The sequence below is a fragment of the Macrosteles quadrilineatus genome, unplaced genomic scaffold (genome assembly GCF_028750875.1).
Source record: "Macrosteles quadrilineatus isolate MER2022 unplaced genomic scaffold, UCM_ALF_1.0 Scaffold_1__1_contigs__length_201487025, whole genome shotgun sequence".
Taxonomy (NCBI): domain Eukaryota; kingdom Metazoa; phylum Arthropoda; class Insecta; order Hemiptera; family Cicadellidae; genus Macrosteles; species Macrosteles quadrilineatus.
The window spans coordinates 85,565,607-85,583,697 of record NW_026542594.1 but is presented as its reverse complement, the minus strand read 5'-3'; the positions used below and the strand labels follow the sequence as shown (position 1 = coordinate 85,583,697).

Here is an 18,091-nt window from a genome sequence, read left to right as displayed (position 1 = left end):
CTCACCCTGTATTGTATTAAATTGATTACCTATTGGTCTGCATAGACAATTAATTACTATATATGGTTTGAAAAGGGATTGACATTTAGATAAAATGAAAAACATATGGTGGAAATTAAATTATTCTATTAAAAAAATATTCATTGGTGAAAATATTGAATTGTTACAACACTCGATCTGACTTGACGGCATTTTTTGGTCTGGGTGATGATGCTGTCTTCCATTGGCTGGATTGTTGTTTGGTTTCAGGGTCGTACCCATAGCACCAAGATTCGTCACCTGTAATTATTTTGGACAAAAATCTGGATCGGCTTCAAGTTGCTGTTTCAAATCACGGCAGGCTTCAATTTGACGTTACTTTTGAAATTCAGTGAGAGCACGAGGCACAAACTTGGCGGCAACCCTTTTCATGTTCAAATCTTCGGTTAAAATCCGTTGAACTGAGCTCCATGATAGCCCACTAGCCTCTGATATTTGCTCGATAGTCTGTCGTCGGTCTGCAAGCACAATTTCTTTCACTTTCACAAAGATTTTCGTCTGTTCGTGAAGTCGACGGTCGTCCAGAAAGAGGTTTGTCCTGAATTGACATGTCACCATTATTAAACCGAGAAAACCACTCGTACACTTGGGTTTTCCCCATAGCGTCGTCTTTGTAGGCTGTCTTCAACATTTCAACTGTTTCAGCGGTGTTTTTGCCAAGTAGAAAAAAAAACTTTTTTGTTCACTCAAACTTGCCATTGTAAAAACAACAAAATCACAAAACAGCACTAGCAAAAACTATTACTGCACAGGGACAGAACACGTCAGGTCAATGCAACAGGCGGCACCGAACTGGCTATAAGCAGCGCTACATGAGCCAAGCGGCGAGAATTTGTACTACGCAAGCTCCGCCCACGGCAGAGCTATTCCGGGAACTTTTGGGTACCCCCTTGTACATATATAAAAATTTGAACGAATGGTGTTTTTGGCCTCTGGGGACATCAAAATGAAAAAGTAAATCGGTCCCAGGCCTAGGTCTTACCATGCCACCTATGGTAATAGCTACTTCCCTATAGGGAAATTCGCTAAAATGGTTCCATAAGTGGTATTATTAGATAACTTTATTTCTACTTTGTGTAAATTTTCAATCTCCTAATATGGTGATTAAAGAAGTTTTTAGTTTTATTAACCATTTATTCTTTCACAGTATTCATCGTAATCACTATGATTGGGACCAGCTACTTTGTCACGAGATCTGTAGAAGAATCAATATTAGAAATGAATATTCTGACAGACATGCAGATTACTTATGACTACGGTTGTTATGTCATTACAGCTGCAGGTATGAAGATAGCTTATTTCTAGATTATTTTTATCAATAAGAGTACATTTATTTGTTTGCTAATAACTAAATTGACCTTTTCTAAATATAGGGACAATTTGGTTATATATTAACTTGTTGCAGTTAAATATGAATTTAAGTTTGAATAAAGAAAGAGTGACTGTCTATACAAGACAACTGATAAAGAGGAATTTTATCCAGGCTTCGAAAGAAGCTTAATATACAAGAGGTTAAATATTTTGTTGCCAATGTAATCCTTGGCCTTATAAATGGCGACGGGTTTCGATAATCTTAAAGTGTCATTATCAAGCCCAAGACAAGTGGTTGTTGCTCCTAGGTCGTCAAAAAATTTTAAAAGCACATAGCCTACATGAAAATAAACAGACAGTTTTACAAAAATATACTGCATGGTCTAATATCACAGCCGCACAGTGATTATTTCTTGTATGTTCATTGCCAAGCAGTATTTGTTTAAAAAATAAATGCTTCTTTATGGAAATGATTGTTGCTCCTGGCTGGCAGGCTAGTCCAGATGTAGGTGTCACTGCACTGTTGCTGATCATCTACAAGCTGACCTGTACAAGGGAAATGTACTTAGTTCACAGTAACTGCAGCGCTCGTAGATTCTGGTGAAGACACTTTTGTTATGTCAATTCAAACACATTTTTTTTATTTGATCAGTGAGACTTCTCTGTTTCCCTCTTTGCACGTTAAGTGTTAGGTGTTGATTCTTTGGTTTAGTTTAGGTAGTGTTTAAATTTTCCTAAATGAAGGTTTTCAAAATTATAATAATGGATTTTAATACATAACTCCACTTTTGATGAACAAAAAACAATGAAAAATAATAAAAAACTGTTATACCTGCCTTACAAGCTGTGCTCAACAGGTTCATTCTCCATCCTTGCGACAGCGTGTAACTTGCTGCAGTTGCAGAGTACAGAGGTAGAGGAGGGCCCGAGACACTCCAGGTTGGTGGAGGACTGGGACGGACTAGAGACGTTCTCTGTGGGGATGAACAATCTACCCTTACCCCCTCCACCATACACACCGTGACCATGCCTTACTGCATAGTAGCTTTAGATCAATAATTAGATTGCTATCCCTAAATTACCTAAAAGTATTTGGTTTATTTGTTTAAATTTGAGTTTTATCATCAGGAGCACAGAGTATTTAAAGGTTTATTTAATTGATTTTCCAATTTTCCTCCTAAAATGTTCCTTTACAATAGGTACTGTGTTTGACAAATTACAATATTGGATTACCAACATATTTTTGCTGGTTCAGCCGTTCAAACTATAACTCCATAACAGTTAGTTAATCTCATAAAAAGAAACCTCAAATCTCTTTATTTTGTGTTACCCGTAGTTATTGTTGTCTTTTCAGCTTGGTCACCTCTTTATTTTTGGCTTTATCAATAAGTCTGGTTCTTCAGTGATTTTGAGACAATGGTACCTAATACCTTTATGCAGCATTATCAAAGACCTTCCAGTCAATTAAACCTTAAACCTAGTTTAAAATTCACATTTTAAAATTTTTTACCTTCCAATTTGGTATTTAAATATTGTATTTAGCGAAAGAATAATTCTTTATCATAGCTCATTCAAAGAACCCAACAGTTAACAAATATGTAGTTTCTATAGAACATATTTTTATGTAAACAAGTGTTAATAGGTACAACCAATATAAAGTTTGAAATTTAATGAGAAATGTTCAATAATATAAATCTGTAATGAAACATATTATTTTTGCCATCTAGGCCTAACATGTACTTTACTGCTGCAAATAGTTCTTTGACTGTTGTTAATTTTTCACAACATGCTTTCCACAGCTCAGGGTATTTTGTGTCTAGAATATCACATTGCTAAATTTGACCAGTTGTTGTCCTGCTGATTGCTGTGAAAAAATAATAAACTGATAATTATACAAAAGGAAGAGGCAGAAGAACCAATAAAACTTTGATGTTTATACATTTAAATAACTTCTTGATCAGCATTGTACGTGTTATTAAATTTACGGAAAGTAAATAAAAGAAACGTCTTATAACACTTAAAACATATATTTACGCTTATACTGCTACTCACAAGACGGTAAATATACAAAACAGATGGTAAGTGGTGGTCGATTTCGATTGGACACTCCAATCATCATCAGACCCAATAGGCGAATGACAAGAATCTTAATGGCATCCCTACTTATACCCTATTGGCTACCGGAAGCACCGGCCAATACATTTTTATAAGTACAACTGGAATCAAAATGTATTTGTTCATTAATCAACTTATTTCTATTTTTACATTTTTCCTTATAAATATACAATTCTTCCCAAGTATTCATTACATATCCTTTCTTACAATTCTTTAAAATATCTAGACTATCCTCAATTTTTCCTAGTGAGTGGCCATTTTGTAACAGGTGTTGTGCGACATTTGATCTTTCCGGTTTGTTGTTCCTCCAAGCAGATATGTGGTTTTTGAAGCGGTTAATGAAGTTCACAGTCTGTCCAATGTAGAAGTTATCACAATCGTTACAATTGATTTTATAGATGCCCGAAGCGTCGAATTTGTTGAAATTAGGGATGGTCAAGTCTCGAAATTTCGGGAAATTTTCGGGAAATTTTAAATCTCGTTACACGAGACAAGATTTCTTTTTGGCCGAGATTTTTATCGAGACGAGAATAAAAAAAAAAAAAAAAAAAATTAAAAACGCCTGCACAAAGTCAATACCCGCAATACAGGAGCGTGTTGTAGTTGCGTTTCCTTTGCGAAGGCGTTCTTATTTAATTAATTCTTTAAATGTAAATATTACTTTAATTATTTTAATAATATTACTTTAATAACATTTGAGAAGTTTTTTTAAGTGTAAGCAGTGTGAGGAATGTTTTATTACTATAAAAAGTCAAAACAAGTAACTATTTTATAAAATGCATTTCCCGTTGTGAATGAGAAGGGAAATCCCGTCTCGATCTCGTCTCGAAATTTTATGAGAAATAAAAAATCTCGTCTCGTCTCGTCTCAAACTAAAAATCCAATCTCGTCCATCCCTAGTTGAAACCTTCTATTTTCGGATGCAGTATCTTACTCATGGTGTTCTGAGTCATGTAGGCTATTGGAACTCCGTATTTCTTGAATCTGTTAGCAGTCCTTTGTGTTGTAGTCCCCGTGTAGCTAAATGTGATATATCTGGTGTTTTCCTCTTTTATCTCTTCTAATGTTGTTCTGCTGTGTAGTGTATTCTGCCTTTCGATTTTCCTCCTCGTCTTCCTTGCGATGTCCTCTATCGTCTTGGTTCGAAATCCATTAACTTGAGCGATCTTCTTAATGGTGTCCAGCTCTTTCTTCCTATTGGCTTGGCTAAGTGGGATCTTATAGGCACGGTACAGCATAGATCTAAAGGCTGCGGTCTTATGGATTGTCGGATGGATAGACTTGCTGTTGATTGTAGTGTCCGTTTGCGTAGGTTTCCTGTAGATGTCAAACTCTATCTTGCTGTCTTTTCTCTCTAATGTGAGGTCCAGGAAGTTGATCTTTTTGTTTTCTTCAAACTCGTTGGTAAAGGTGAGGTTTGGGTGGTGGCTGTTTAGTGTCTGCATCATCGTTTCGTGCTCTTGCTCCTGGGCTTGTCTGAAGATAACAAGAATGTCGTCTACATATCTAACATACAGTTTTACATCATGATTCTTTCTTAAATTCTTTAACATTTCTTTTTCCTGATGCTGTAAAAATATTTCTGACAAAATTGCCGAAAGTGGACTTCCCATAGCTAAACCATCTGTTTGTTCGTAAAATCTATTGTTAAATCTAAAATAATTTTGTTTCAAAACAGTCACAAGCAATTTTACAATCTGATTGACATATTCATCGTCTAAACTATTCTGTAAAAGCCTACATTTAACAAGATCTACAGTTTCAGATACAGGTATGTTGGTGTACAGATTTGCGATATCAAATGAGACTAGCCTACTTTTCGAATTTATATCTATGTTCTTTACACGTTCAACAAATTCATAACTATTCTTTACATTGTATACATATTCTAATTCTAAATCATTTCTGAGCTTACTTGCTAACAATTTTGAAACATTGTTTCTTGCTAACAATTTTGAAACATTGTTACTTGCTAACAATTTTGAAACATTGTTTCAAAATTGTAATAGGGTATAAGTAGGGACGCCATTAAGATTCTTGTCATTCGCCTATTGGGTCTGATGATGATTGGAGTGTCCAATCGAAATCAATCACCACTTACCATCTGTTTTGTATATTTACCGTCTTGTGAGTAGCAGTATAAGCGTAAATATATGTTTTAAGTGTTATAAGACGTTTCTTTTATTTACTTTCCGTTTATACATTTATCAACACAATACTCTAGTTTGAGTGCATGATTCATTCCTTTGTGACCTTAATGATCCTCTTATCTCAGTTGAACAGTATCCTTCACTCTAGATGCAATAGTCCTTTGTGACCTTAACCCTTTCAGTGCTAGCCAATAATTTGTATTTCGTAAGACTTTTTGTTTGCCTTTCAATTCCATTACCTGTTGTTGAATTTTAACTGTAATGTTGTCACTATTTTATTAATTAGGCTAATTTTGAATAATAAGACGGTAAGAAAATATATAACAAAGATAAATCCCGGTATTTGAAGTAAACATTAAATAAAACTTAGTTTTTGTTGTAATTTTCCGATTTTCCTATAAATTTTTATGTTCTGATAGCATTGGTTGAAACCAAAATCTCACAAAATCAAAAGACATATAGTTTACAATGTAATATTGAATTGAACTTTGATTTAGTTGGACGAGGTTATCGTTATATAGCCATTTTAGGGAAAATAATGTTTTGCAGCAAAGTCTCAGGAACACATTTATGATCACTGTTGTTTCAACTGAAAAATATCATCTAAATAGTCCGTGACTAACTAGTGCTGCTACCTAGTAACGCATTGAACAACCATCTGTAGCGCTATCTGTTTGCAATCGGTGGCGTCAGCTTTAATACCAGTTTTTGACCCTTCAGTCTTCAAGCACAGATAGCTGAGAAGGCTAGGGCGTGTGTCACTTGGCCAGTAGCATTCGTCTGCTCGGGTTCGATTCCCGTCCTGTGTGGCAAATAATTGGTGACCTGTGTGTTTGTAGCGATATACTACAACCACTGGGGCATAGTGTTGTGTTCATATTCCTTGGTTTAGACATACACCTCGAAATCATCGGATTGGGTAAATCTTTTAGCTAAGTGGTTGTTAGTGTATCCTATGAACATGCAGGTCACCAATGGCCGCTTTGCTACTTTTTGTTAAAATAACCTTCCTCTCTATATCTCTTAGAGATTTTTTAAAACAACGATATATCGTTTCATAGCACTGAAAGGGTTAATGATCCTCTTGTCTCAGTTGAACAGTATCCTTCACTCTAGATGCAATAGTCCTTTGTGACCTTAATGATCCTCTTGTCTCAGTTGAACAGTATCCTTCACTCTAGATGCAATAGTCCTTTGTGACCTTAATGATCCTCTTGTCTCAGTTGAACAGTATCCTTCACTCTAGATGCAATAGTCCTTTGTGACCTTAATGATCCTCTTGTCTCAGTTGAACAGTATCCTTCACTCTAGATGCAATAGTCCTTTGTGACCTTAATGATCCTCTTGTCTCAGTTGAACAGTATCCTTCACTCTAGATGCAATAGTCCTTTGTGACCTTAATGATCCTCTTGTCTCAGTTGAACAGTATCCTTCACTCTAGATGCAATAGTCCTTTGTGACCTTAATTATCCTCTTGTCTCAGTCCTCTTGTTGAACAGTATTCCTTCACTCTAGATGCTATAGTCCTTTGTGACCTTAATTATCCTCTTGTCTCAGTCCTCTTGTTGAACAGTATTCCTTCACTCTAGATGCAATAGTCCTTTGTGACCTTATTGATCCTCTTGTCTCAGTTGAACAGCATTCCTTCACTCTAGATGCTATAGTCCTTTGTGACCTTATTGATCCTCTTGTCTCAGTTGAACAGCATTCCTTCACTCTAGATGCTATAGTCCTTTGTGACCTTATTGATCCTCTTGTCTCAGTTGAACAGCATTCCTTCACTCTAGATGCTATAGTCCTTTGTGACCTTAATGATCCTCTTGTCTCAGTTGAACAGTATTCCTTCACTCTAGATGCAAGAGGCTTTGGCAGTCCAGTATTTATGTCAAGTGTAGAGTAAGCATTATGTTATGTTGAAAGTATACTCACCAAAATGCCTATAGAGATTTTTATTTGATACTATATTGAACTTCTTGTTTTGAAACAGACTTAACAATTTACTCAACTAGTTAAAAATGTTGGGTTAACCCTCCAAGTGTCCATAGTAATGGTATTAATGTCGGCCCATTTATTGCGCAATCGCAGGGTTTTATTAAAATTTATCTTAGAAACTGAAAAACACTGTAAAGTATACTGTTTTATATATCATTTTGATTGGGAAATTATGGGCTTCAATGTAATATATAAAAAATTACAAAAAAAAATTTAAACAATTTTTGTGAGGTTGACATTTCTCAAAAATTATAAAATAAGTGAAAAAAATGTATGTTTGCGCTCAATAAATTTTTATAATTTATGCGTCTACAAATATTTTAAAATAGCCACTTTGTTCTAAATTTTATAAGGATTACAAAAAAATAGTAATATAAGGAAGTAAATTTGCAAATAAATAAGTTATGGGTGAAAAACAGATTTCATACATTTAGCGTTTAGCTAAGAATGCATAGCCTAACCATAGCAAGGAATCTGGCAGATAATTTACATCAATATCACTACCTACTTCTTCAGGATCATCAACCAGCCCTTCAAAATCACTTAAATCTTCTTATAATGCACCACGTATATCACTACTTTTTATTTTTAACACTAAAACAATGATAAACGTAATAAAACACATCAGTCATTGGTGCAAGGTTAACCAAGTTGTTTACATAAATACACACGTCAGCTGTCTGCTACAATATTTTCGGAACTAAAATGAAAAGCGTCTAGAAACAGACATCAGGAGAAAGCTTAGAATCTGCCGAAAACAACGATACCAATCTCGATCCAGTTCAATCTGATTCAGTCAGTCCTTGAGCCTTCGCCGTAAACGATGTTTGTGTGTCGCAAAAGCGACGCATAACACCACGGCGGGTGTGTTGTGCGTCGATTACGCGACGCTTAACACTCGGAGAGTTAAAGATGTTGGGTGTTATTTGGATACTTGTGATGGTATGGGTCCGCGAAATTGGTTAACTCTGGAACTCGCTAGCCCCATATTAAACGCCCTATCTTCAAATTTGGTCGATGAGAGGAACTCGCTAACTTGTTCGGTTTCGGAATTGGCTAACTCCGGAATCCGCTAACCCACTCTAGAGCCGGGTTAGCAAATTCTGTCCTCGTACGGAAGTCGCTAACTCGGTCCCTCGGCGGAACTCGCTAACTCCCAATCAGAAGCCTCGCGGGCCGTCCAATGGGAGCCAAGCACGAATATTCTTGGCCAGTGTTGCCGAAAGTGTAGTACCTATATCGTATCGGTACCATAATGTCGTATCCTACGATTAGTTAGGAGTAAGAGCAACGTAGTCGATAAAATGAATATATTTAGAAGTATGTTTAACATTATTCTTATGATTATTAGGGTGGAAAATGCATTATAGTCTTACCATAGACTTACCAACACAAGTAAACTTTACATCCCATTGTAAACTTTGAAGCTCGTTTTTCGTGTCTAGTTCATGTCCGGTGACACTGATCGCTAGTGTCGACAAAATTGCGTTTCTATTATTTTATAGTTAACTTCATGATTTGTTCTTTACTGTTTGGTTATATAACTAGGGGACGTGTTATTAGTTGTGATTAGAACGTTTTATTTGGTTAAACGAGACTTTAAATGACTGAAAACAAGAAATAATTGTAAACAAAACATGACCTCTAAAGATAGTGCACCGGACAGAACTAACAATAAAACTGTCTTCAGCTGATCCATAAGGATGAGAAATGTACTAATATAAGGGAGTATGTTTTATATGTGGGTTTCTTACTTAAATAGTAGCTTATTGGTATGCAAAAATATAAAAATGCACATTTAATTTGGATCTATTACATGTTATGAAATATCTATTTTCGTAGTCCCCCGTTTGTTTCTTTTATTCGAATAAATACCATTTTGTGAACTTCTGCAAATAAAATTATTGAGTTCGTATTTTATATACTGGGCTTGTAACGTTGAATCATAAATCATAATAAAGTTTACACATTAAACGTCATTACAGAATTACATTGTAGTGGTAATGTATTTTTAAATAGAGCTATTGAATTTAAATAAATATTTATCAATACATTATAAAGTGGTAGGCCTAATGTATTCATGGATTTGCTTTAAAAATTAGTCTATGCATCAATACAACTTGTAAATTTCTTTTATCGAAGGCTATTAGTGTAGAACCCGGGTCGTCCTCTTAATTTTGTTGAATTAATATTAATTTTACGTCTTTCAGTAGGCCTACTTTTTAAAAGTCTGGAGTTTTTCCCAGGTGTTCTTGTTTGTTACAATGCTTATGAATGGTGGCCATAGCTAAAATTACTTGATCTTATCCAAAAACAAAGCTATTGTCTATTGTGTAGCTCAGTACCCGGGAACGGTGAACCGAGCAATGGCTTGGTATAGTTTATATCGATTGTGAAAGCAATATAAAGGAAACCCAACACTCAAATCAGGAAAATCCGTCAATTCGTTTATTAAGAATCGTGAATTAAAATAACCCTGTCACGTTTTATTATATGAATATTATATCTTCTCCTATTATTTACTAGTGATGCTTAGGTGTACAATCTAAAAACTGTTTTAAAACATGTAACATTATTGCAAAAAAATCCAACACATTTTAGAATTAGGCAACTATTTAATAGGACTACAATGCTTTGGTAAACCTTAAATGCTTAGGCCTAGATAAAAACTTAGTCTATGTCATCATATTTGTACACGTAAGTTGGACGGTTCAACGACGAACATTTAATTTGAAATCTATGAATTAGTTATGAAAGTTACGATGGTTGATGACTGTATTTCGTATTAATTAATGGTTTTGGTTTATTACGACATTAGGATTAAATTTGTTTTCCGTGTTTGAGAACTTGCATGAATTTTAGCTTAATTTCGTAGGGGTATAATTATTTAGTACCAATTAAACTGAATTTTCAATATTTTTCATATTCTATTATTTTTTTATACTGATGACATTTGTATTTAAGATCGAAATCATAAACATTTAACTGGCCATTGTACAGTTAAATAAAAAATCACTTTTGCATGATTTTTTAATTGTCTTTGAATTACTTTGGGCTAGTTATCTGTTAAAAGTGGAATTGATAACAAAAAACAATAACATTTACTGTATCTTCATTGAGACTGACATTTTGAAATACGGCAATGTACGATTATTTTGTCGTGTAAGGTTGGCAACGCTCCGTGCAGTGGGCGCGGCTGGGTTAGCGACTTCCAGAGTTAGCGAATTCCGCCGCGAGACAAAATCGAGCTGCGGGTTCCGGAGTTAGCCAATTCCTGACTGAGACGGTTAGCCAGTTCCGACACACGACCGAGTTAGCGAGTTCCTGGGTTAGCCAATTCCTACGTCTCGATGGTATAAGAACTCAAAATATTGCAGTTACACAGATATTTAGGAAACAAGAGGACACATTCAATGGTACACTTAAGTGGTGTTTAGCACCAGTTGCTGGTGTCTAGAATAAATTCTATTCGTCGTCACTTCTGTAATTCCACTTCTCTTCTGTATCTGACTCAATCTTGGTACTCAGGCTTCTGCTTCACTTCAGACGGCAAGTGCGGCCTCTATATTTATTCTATACTCTGTGCCCCCCCTAAACTCCCCTTAATATCGTATTTTGCAAAACCCCGCCTTATTGCACATCCACACCTTAAGGGGCCCCATATACCAAATTTGATAATTCTAGGTTGTATAAGTTGATCATCTGTCAGTGAGTTGTATTTGCCCTTGAGATCCATAGTGGTATACGTCTTTTTTTTTACTCAAGTATTTGGTACCAATGGATAACACTTTTCTTGTTTTATTTGTGGGCAAAGTATAAGTCAATTTATTGCAATCACTAGGGGCTTCAGGGGGAATTTTTGTTTTGCTCCCAAACAATCAGCTGGTATCCTTGGCAACCATAGTCAAGAATCAAGAGTTTTATACTAGCATCTCATGTTCCTCTTACAGAAACTGGCGAGAACCTCTTGTGCGAAGGAGTGGGGGATTGTGGGAGAGCCCCTCACGCCAATTTAAGAAAATCTTTAAATTTATTTTATAATTTCTTTGTTAGAAAAATTAACTTTTTAATTATAAAATTAATTTCAACTTAATTTTTTTAATTATAAAATTTAACTGTCATAACCAAACCTAACCAACCAAACTTGCTGATGATATAAAAAATATATAAGTTAAGATAAAAACCAAATGAAGGTTTACTTATATAATTTTTAATTATAAAATTAATTTAAAATTTTTTTATGATAAAATTTAACTGTCATAACCTAACCGAACCAACCAAACTTGCTGATAATATAAAAAATAAAAATCGAATGAAGGTTTACTAATTTAAAAAATATTGTTCTTATAAAAAATAAAGTTAAAAGTAAAAAAATAAGCCTAAACTTGGACAAAAAGTTAGTGTCGCCGGCGAGATTCGAACTGGAGACCCTTTGATCACCAGTCCGAGACGCTATCAACTAGCCACGAACACTGATGGAATCTAACCGTCTCGTTCCGGTAATGGTGTTCCCTCAAGAGTAGAGTGACGTCACGCCCCCCACTCCTTCGCACAAGAGGTTCTCGCCAGTTTCTGGAAAAGGAAACGGAGATGCTAAAGGGTTTTATTGCCATTGATCTTTCTTTGTACAAAGGAATAGACATGGTCAAAACACATTCAAAACATTCCAAAAAAAATAAAATAAAATACAAAACTTACAAAATACTCAGTTCCATAACCTAAAAAATTCCATAACCAAAAACCATTCACATAATTTACATTTGAATATCTTGAAGGATACTGTTCTGGCTGAATCAGGCAATTTATTAAAAAAATGAATGCAGTTTAAACTATGACCATTGCTATTCTTTTTAAGTCTATGAGCCGTTATGTCTAACTGTAGTTTATTCCTTGTATTATGAGGATGAAAATCTTGTCTTATATTAAATTCATGTAGGTTAATTTTTGTATACTGCATAATTTGATAAATGTATAAATTAATTATTGTCTTAATTCTGAGCCTGACGAAAAGAGGTCTGCGGTGATCCACAGGACCCGCTCCACAAATGGTCCAAATAACTTTTTTCTGTAAAATAAGAATTTCATCTGAATAAGACGAATGCCCCCACAGCATTAGTCCATAGGATAGCCTATAAGACTAGCAGAGTACCTGTCCTTCGCATTGGGTTGGCGTATAAGTATAAAATGCTTATTGCAGTTATACTAGTGCTTTGCGTTTGCATTGGGAAAGGACACTTATTTGTAACGGAGAAAATTCAAAAAATTGTAAATTTAAATTTCCAATTTTATTCTTATGGAGAATATTGTAAAATGGGGTAGGTAGTTTGCTTGTTAATGGATATATTAATAAGTAAATAAATTAATTACCTAGGCTTATAGAAGTCCACTTTTAACCACAGTATGGATTTCCAGAAGTAGGCTACTAATTTCTAATTATATTATCTACATTGTATATTTAAGGCATGTCTTCCCTTCTTATTATTATTCTGTTTTCACTTAAATCAGCTGAATGCGATGTTTACTTATTACTTATGTTTAGGCCTACATTTCAGCCATTTTATGTTGCACGGTTGAATTTAAATGTCAAATTTCCCCTCCTGTTGTTATACTTTAATACTCGTTTTTTTATAGTTACTGTTTTTTTTATACTTAAATACTTTAACCGATTGTAAGGGTGAAAAATGTAGCCCAATGTTTTTTTGTTGTAGGCTACAGTTGCATTTGAATGTTAAATTTCCTTTCTCTTTTTTATACTTTACTTTTTGGATGTTAATATCAGATTCCAACTACTGTAATATTTTCATGGCCAAAACTACCATAATGCACTTCTGGAAGAGGTATCTGAATAACAAGATGTAGTAAAAACAAATTTGAATTATTATAATTTTAATCAATAAAACCAGCATTAGTACATCTATTGACCTTTTTACATTTAATTACTTATACAAATCACGTTTGTTCCGCTCAACTGGCTTTCACCTCTCTGAAAGCAACCCTAGTATTTTACTAAAAAACACACTTTATTAGTTTCCTTGTAGCATCAAACCTAGGTACTCGTTAAACCAAATGTTATTTATATAGATTTAATCGAATACCACTTCAGACAAATGGAAATTTGCATAGTCGGCAGGTTTGCTGCGGCAGGGGTATTTTTAAAAACCTGTGGTATAGGATTTTACAATATTCTTTTACTAAAAAGTAACCATTTTCTAAGGAAATTGAATTGTCTAAAATTGAAGTCAAAAGGGTTGTGTATGTATTTGTGTTTATAAAAACATCCTAACAATACTTTATAGGACAGTAATTAATTGCTACTTAAAATAAAACACTTCTATTGTTGGATTTGTTAGGTTAATACCTGTGTGACCTTAATGATAAAATTGGCCACTTTCTAACTAATCCATCCATAAAAGTAAACTAGCTTCCAATTTTTTGAAGAAGTGTTCTAATAACAATTGTTAATAAGCAATGCCCGAACCAATGTGCACTTTCAAGGTGCCTTAACAAATATATTACCTGACAATAACATTGCAGAACCTGTTAGAGATTTTATGATATCATTGTAGGTAATGAATTTCCAGCATAAGTATAAAAGTGTACAGTAGTTGTTAAGTGTTATTATAAGATAGAGTATATTTTCCATGCTTGTTATGAACTGATTTAATGTGTTCCTTCTGTGTTAATAAATGTCTATATTCTGTTACTTGTGGTCATATTTTAATTTAAATACCACTAGTGTACCTGTTGCTCAAATTCGAACAATTGCGAAGCAAACAGGCGACTCAAAGATTATGGAAATACTCACGATCTACACAACAGTTAGTTACTGTATAATCAAAATCTTTTGTAAATATCTTATCTTTTTTCAAAAAGCTTATCTTGTTTTTTTAGTGTTTTCTACAAATTTTTCCCTTTCATAGCCGCATTAGGTTGTCTATGACAACGATTATAAGTGAAAAAAAAATTATTTCTATTTCTTCTACTTGGTTGTGTTCTATGACTTTTTCTATGTTTCCATTGTTTGCAAATCGATTATTTCAATGATTGCTCAAGAAATGTAGAACAGTGTTAATTCAGTTTTATTTTCAGCCTATATCCAATTGTCCAGGATTTCTCGCTCTTTTCCATTGTAATAATTACACCAACACAAGTTTCGTCTACAGATGCAATATGCCAACGAATATCACCTACGTACAATCTCCAAGAAGTGGTAAAAAAGGCAGAAACCAACCCATTCAATAGATATAAGTTAACTCCAAAAGAAATAATTTTAAGAGTTACTGTGATATTAGGATTTTCCACTGATTTGGTAATTGCAAAACATGACACGATGCAGAAGAAAATCCAATTTAAAATCAGAAAAACCCATTGCAAATACTGTACTTCATTTTGACAAATTCAATAAATCACAATTTAAATATTGCAAAACATGACACGATGCAGAAGAAAATCCAATTTAAAATCAGAAAAACCCATTGCAATTACTGTACTTCATTTTGACAAATTCAATAAATCACAATTTAAATATTAACAGCTGTTTCATTAAAAAGTAGTGTAGAATTATGCATATGGTCGTAATGTAAACAAATCTGAAGAGGCAACTTTAAAGGCTTCTGGGGCAGAGCCCCAAGGGAATTTACCTCGTTCCTCTTTTGATGGCTCATCTACAGACCAAGACCTTTCATTAGAGACCCCTACCAAGTTTCTACGCCCAGCCGTTCTCTCAAATTAGCTGTGACAAAAACCCCATTTTTCTCCTCAAGAATAACATGGGATGGGAATTTAAAGGCCACTGGGGCAGAGCCCCAAGGGAATTCACCATGTTTCTCTTTTGATGGCTCATCTACAGACCAAGACCTTTCTTTAGACACCTCTAACGAGTTCCTACACCTAGCCGTTCTCTCAAAATAGCTATGACAAAGAAAAACAGTTTCAAATTAATATATGGACTAGTGTACCTGTTGCTCGAATTCGAGCAATTGCGAAGCATTACAGGCGACTCAAATATTATGGAAATACTCACAATCAACACAACAGTTAGATATAATCAAAATCTTTTATAAATATCTCATCTTTTTTTAAAAAGCTAATCTTGTTTTTTTAGTGTTTTCTACAAATGTTTCCCTCTTATAGCCGCATTAGGTTGTCTATGATAACGATTATAAATGAAAAAAAAAAAACATTATTTCTATTTCTTCTACTTGGTTGTGTTCTATGACTTTTTCTATGTTTCCATTGTTTGCAAATCGGTTATTTCAATGATTACTCAAGAAATGTAAAACAGTGTTAATTCAGTTTTATTTCTAGCCTATATCAAATTGTCCAGGATTTCTCGCTCTTTTCCACAACCCAAGTTTCGTCTATAGATGCAATATGCCAACGAATATCACCTACGTACAATCTCCAAGAAGTGGTAAAAAAAGCAGAAACCAATATGTACAGTAGATATAAGTTAACTCCAAAAGAAATAATTTTAAGAGTTACTGTGATATTAGGATTTTCCACTGATTTGGTAGTAGAACATTATATTTCAAAACATGACACGATGCAGAAGAAAATCAATTTTTAAATCAGAAACACCCATTGCAAATACTGTACTTCATTTTGACAAATTCAATAAATCACAATTTAAATATTAACAGCTGTTTCATTAAAAAGTAGTGTAGAATTATGCATATGGTCGTAATGTAAACAAATCTGAAGAGGCAACTTTAAAGGTTTCTGGGGCAGAGCCCCAAGGGAATTTACCTCATTCGTCTTTTGATAACTCATCTACAGACCAAGACCTTTCTTTAGAGACCCCTACCAAGTTTCTACGCCCAGCCGTTCTCTCAAATTAGCTGTGACAAAAACCCCGTTTTCCTCCATAAGAATAACATGGGATGGGAATTTAAAGGCCACTGGGGCAGAGCCCCAAGGGAATTCACCATGTTTCTCTTTTGATGGCTCATCTACAGACCAAGACTTTTCTTTAGACACCCCTACCGAGTTTCTACACCCAGCCGTTCTCTCAAAATAGCTATGACAAAGAAAAACAGTTTCAAATTAATATATAGATACCCAACTTCTCATGGTTGAAATCATAGATTTATAGAAAAGTGGACATATTATAATGTTTTTTACTTTCTCCCCCTATACCATAGTATATGGAGAAAGTATTGTTTTCATCAAAATTTTTTAGTTTAAATTTTGAGTGGATATATTCGTTTTGGGTCCCCCTGGACCCAAAAATGTGGTTTTTGAAGTGATGTCTGTGTGTCTGGATGTGTACAGAGCTAGGGACTACACCTGTGGTCCGATTTCGATGAAATTTGGTATGTAGGTTCTAATCCAAGGTATCTCCAGGCGTTTTTTTTTTCATTTTGATTTTTAATGGGAATTTTCCCATAAAAAACCGGAAAAATAGAATTTTCTCAAAAATGGCCCGAACGATTTTGTTAAAAATTTAGTATGTTGTAGCCCTTTAAATTCTGAACAAAATGGTACAAATCCCATTTCTGTAAAAATTACGGTTCAAAAGTTATTGTAAACTATGTTATTTTCCCATAAAAACCCCATAAAATAACAAAAAATAGGATTATTGAAAAAAATCTGGTTTTGATTCAACATTGTATGTTATGGTCCTTACCATTTTGATAGTTTTTTTCATTTTTTAGAAATTTTGATTTTTAATGGGGATTTTTCCATAAAACCCCATAAAATAACGGAAAAATAGGATTTTCTCAAAAATGGCCCGAACGATTTTGATAAAAATTTAGTATGTTATAGTCCTTTAAATTCTGAACAAAATTGTACAGATCCCATTTCCGTATATTTACTCTCACCGCTTACACATGATAAGTTAAAGGTTGTTGACAAACTTATGGGAGAAAGTATGTGTCAGAATGCTGATACCATTTATTTGTTTTTGTTTTAAAGTTTGATTTTGTTGAAATGTGGTACAAACCTATAAATCTACGTTTTTTTTAAGAGTTTGCAAAGCAGCATAATCGGACAATGGGAACGAAATATATGGGAGGGAAAATGTGATTTCCCAATTTAATCCTCAAAATTGTATTACTTTCTAAAGGTTTTGTAGAACTTAAAAAGAAAAACTGTAGATTCTATATTCCCATGTTATTCTTATAAAGAATGAGTAATCTGCCACCATTTGCTTGTTTATGGAAATATTTCGATCAAATTGTTTAATTTCATGTCAAGCTTTTAGTATTTTACTAAAACGACACACATTATTACCTTCCCTGTAGCAGCAACCCTTAGCATTCTTTCAACATAGTGTTAGGTGTGAAAGGGAGTAAATCTAACATGTTTAAGGAAATATTTGAGTGAAAAGACAATCAGGCCAAATGGGAATTTGCTTACTCTGCAGGTTTGCTGAGGTGGGGGTATTTAATAAATATATTTTCACATAGGAAAAATATGTCACAACTGAAGTAGGTACCTAATTGCAATAACGTACAAATATAATATTTGTATATAATTAT

At 34.1% G+C, this 18,091-nt stretch overlaps 1 protein-coding gene across 4 annotated transcripts in view; it reads left to right on the top strand.

The window, feature by feature from the left end:
• LOC128983714 (uncharacterized) overlaps positions 1-5,609 on the top strand; it is a 32,474-nt gene extending 26,865 nt beyond the window's left edge. For all 4 annotated transcript variants that reach the window (XM_054403122.1, XM_054403123.1, XM_054403121.1 and 1 more), the window contains exons 4-5: positions 1,187-1,321; positions 2,208-5,609. In XM_054403122.1, coding sequence (XP_054259097.1) covers positions 1,187-1,321; positions 2,208-2,374 — 302 coding nt within the window. In that variant the 3' untranslated portion in view covers positions 2,375-5,609. The remainder of the gene's footprint in view (positions 1-1,186; positions 1,322-2,207) is intronic.
• The last annotated feature ends 12,482 nt before the right edge of the window (positions 5,610-18,091 follow it).